At 34.5% G+C, this 2,786-nt stretch overlaps 1 protein-coding gene across 1 annotated transcript; it reads right to left on the bottom strand.

The window, feature by feature from the left end:
- Positions 1 to 1,104: 1,104 nt before the first annotated feature.
- Positions 1,105 to 2,168, bottom strand: LOC114752292 (putative F-box only protein 9). Its single transcript, XM_028941025.1, has 2 exons — positions 1,810 to 2,168; positions 1,105 to 1,723 (listed from the first exon to the last, which is right to left on the bottom strand). The coding sequence occupies exons 1-2, from the start codon at positions 2,166 to 2,168 to the stop codon at positions 1,105 to 1,107; spliced, it is 978 nt and encodes a 325-aa protein (XP_028796858.1).
- Between the last annotated feature and the right edge of the window lie 618 nt (positions 2,169 to 2,786).

The following is a 2,786-nucleotide window of genomic DNA, read 5'->3' as shown; positions in this document are numbered from 1 at the left end:
ATATTTATTTTAAGTAACTAATTTAATTAATTTTTTAAGCTCTTCATATTAGTCATTTAGCTAAACTGGAGGTAGTACTTCGCTTCAGTTTCACCAGCGAGAGAGGGGATGCTTAGTAGCCACCAAGAGGCATAAAAATAAAAGTTGAAAATGCTGTGAAAAACAAGAGTGAACAAGTCGGGGAATGTCGGTGGGGAAAAAACATCAAAAGAGCTTAGCAAAATAAATATGCAACATAATACTCTTCCGGTCCTTAATATAGGACTCAATTGTTGAGTTGGTTTTGGTCCTAAATATAAGACCCATTTCTTATATTTATCATTTTTTTCTAAATTACCCTATAGATACTCCTTTAACCATAATCAAGTAAAAGAGAAAGAGGAATATTAAAAAAGATGATTATAGTATTTTAAGAAAAACGTGTTACATTTCTTATAATTAACTAACTTTTCTAACTTCTTTAATCTAATCAAATTAATTAAATGGGTTTTATATTAAGGACCGGAAGAGTAATTTAAAATCTAGGCTCTTCAATGTGAATGTTGTGAATTAAGACGAAGCTTTCTACATAATTTAAAACATTACCAACGCTGCGTCTGCATGTAGTTGACATCTTAATTTCACTAGTAGAGAGATCGGACAAAGATACGACAGTTTCATGTTCAGGTATGCAAGTCTCATATAAGGTGGAAAACTGTTTCCACAAAACAGAGAAATGAAATGAAAATGCAAGAATTTCAAATTCACTTAACGTTTGCTCTCCCTTCCTCCCTCCCTCCCTCTCTCTCTCTATATATATATATGATAGAAAACCATCAAAGATAGCATGTCTAATATAACTAAACCATAAACCAGCATTCAAATTATATATATATATATATATATATATCTGTAAGAGGAAACAGAACAATCACATATCACAGATGGGTCAAATAAAGTCAGAAACATTTGATGATTCTCAATAACATAAACAACAAGAATCACAGGTACAGTTATGCACTACAAACTAACATAGGTTCATTTCTACCAAAAGCGTTCAAACTAAGTAAATATGCAATATAATACTCAGGACTTAAGGTCAAGGCTCTTCAATGTGGTCGCTGTTCAATGGCACAAGGCTTTCACAAAAATTGAAAATACCATGAAAACATTTGCCGATATTAGCCACCCTATATCCATCAGAAGTAAATCGAACACATATAGAATATTTGTTAGCTCACCAGTCTCAGCTTCAAGTCTAGGCATTACAACATCATGGCAGACTACTTCGTTCCTCCAAATGGTCACTGGCCTTAGCAAGCGTGGAAAAGGACCTATACTATGTGTCTTAGTCCACTTCCATTTTTCCCTTGATATACCACTTGTACACTCTTCCATCACCCACAACTCAATGGAATAAGCTGAAGAGAGAAAAAGCAGAGCGAGTTTGTTTTCAAATATACTAAGCGTAGAAAGCAAACTAATGAATAAAAGAGGCTTTGCTATCAATGCGAACACTTCTGTCGCTAGATCAAATGAAAGTATCATGTGAGATATCCCAAGCCAATACATAACTCCATTGGCAGTGACAGCTTCTTCGCTATGAGTAACGCTCACGCCCTGTAAATTTTCAAATTCAACTTCCTTCCATGACCCCGAACCTAGTGAATACACTTCCACCCCATTAACATTCCGAGCCTTGTTAACGTGAACTTTCACAATTTTGTAATCGTTAACAATTGGACTGAACCCAAACCACAGAGGCAATCACACTTAAAATTGTGAATAGATCTGGGCACCTGCCTGATCTCTCTGGTCGCAAGATTCCACAGTAAAAGTGAAGGAGGAGAACTAACATCATCAACAATTTTGAAACAGAGCAGGCCATTGCTTGAATCAATGATCTTAACCCCCTCGGCGGCCACAGGTGCCTTTATACGTTTAAAGATTCGAATGCCGCAATGGCTCAAATATAACGGCAAGGGATTATCATTGCCATACCTGGGCCATAGAAGAACAGTTCTTTGATTACTGGAGTGCTGGAGGTGGGCTTCGATAAAAGAAGGGCTTTTGATGAGATTTTTCCAACGCTTGCACACACATCGAAATCGTAAAATGCATCTTACAGTAAGTCGTTTGAGAATGTTGGCGGTGATATCATCGGGAAGAAATGGATTGTCGCCATCCATTACTGCGAAGAAGGAACGATGAATCACATAGAAAAGCGCCGGCAAGGGACCATTAGGGCTTTCGGGACTCCATCCATTATATTTATAATTTATAATACCACGCTGTTAGAAGCTTGTGCTCAATATAAATAATATACAGATATAAAAATCCAGTTCACTTTATTTTTTTTAATAAGTATTTTATTTAAAAATTTTATTAAATAATAATTCTAACTAATATATATTATTAATAAAATTATTTTTGAAAAAAATAACACTTGTTTATAGCAAATTTTTCTAATTTATTTAAATTAATTAATTAGTTCTTATATCAGATATTAAGAGTCTATTTGGCTTAATGAGAAGAAGGAAAGAGAAGGGATTTTAATGGAGTGGAGGGGAGGAGAGTGGAAGGATTTTAATATTACTTTATTCGGATTTATAAAAAAAGAGGGGGAGGGGGGGAGTTTTAATATTACTTTATTTGGATTTATAAAAAAGAAGGGGGGAGAGGAAGAGTTTTAATATTACTCCTCCGGTCCTTAATATAAGAGCCATTTAACTAATTTGATTAGATTAAGAAAGTTAGGTAAGTTAATTAATTATAAGAAATATGACACATTTTTCTAAAACACCGCA

This window comes from Neltuma alba, unplaced genomic scaffold (genome assembly GCF_004799145.2).
Source record: "Neltuma alba isolate B1F8T4 unplaced genomic scaffold, ASM479914v2 tig00007319_pilon, whole genome shotgun sequence".
NCBI classification, from domain to species: Eukaryota; Viridiplantae; Streptophyta; class Magnoliopsida; order Fabales; family Fabaceae; genus Neltuma; species Neltuma alba.
The sequence above is the reverse complement of the archived record's forward strand: the minus strand, read 5'-3'. Positions and strand labels throughout refer to the sequence as shown.

Bases quoted from the DNA above. Each gene is read 5' to 3' on its own strand.
- LOC114752292 (XM_028941025.1), bottom strand. From the start codon at position 2,168: ATGGATGGCGACAATCCATTTCTTCCCGATGATATCACCGCCAACATT. The intron at 1,724-1,809 runs GTGGAATCTTGC...GTTTGGGTTCAG, and splicing joins TCTCCTCCTTCACTTTTACT to TCCAATTGTTAACGATTACA.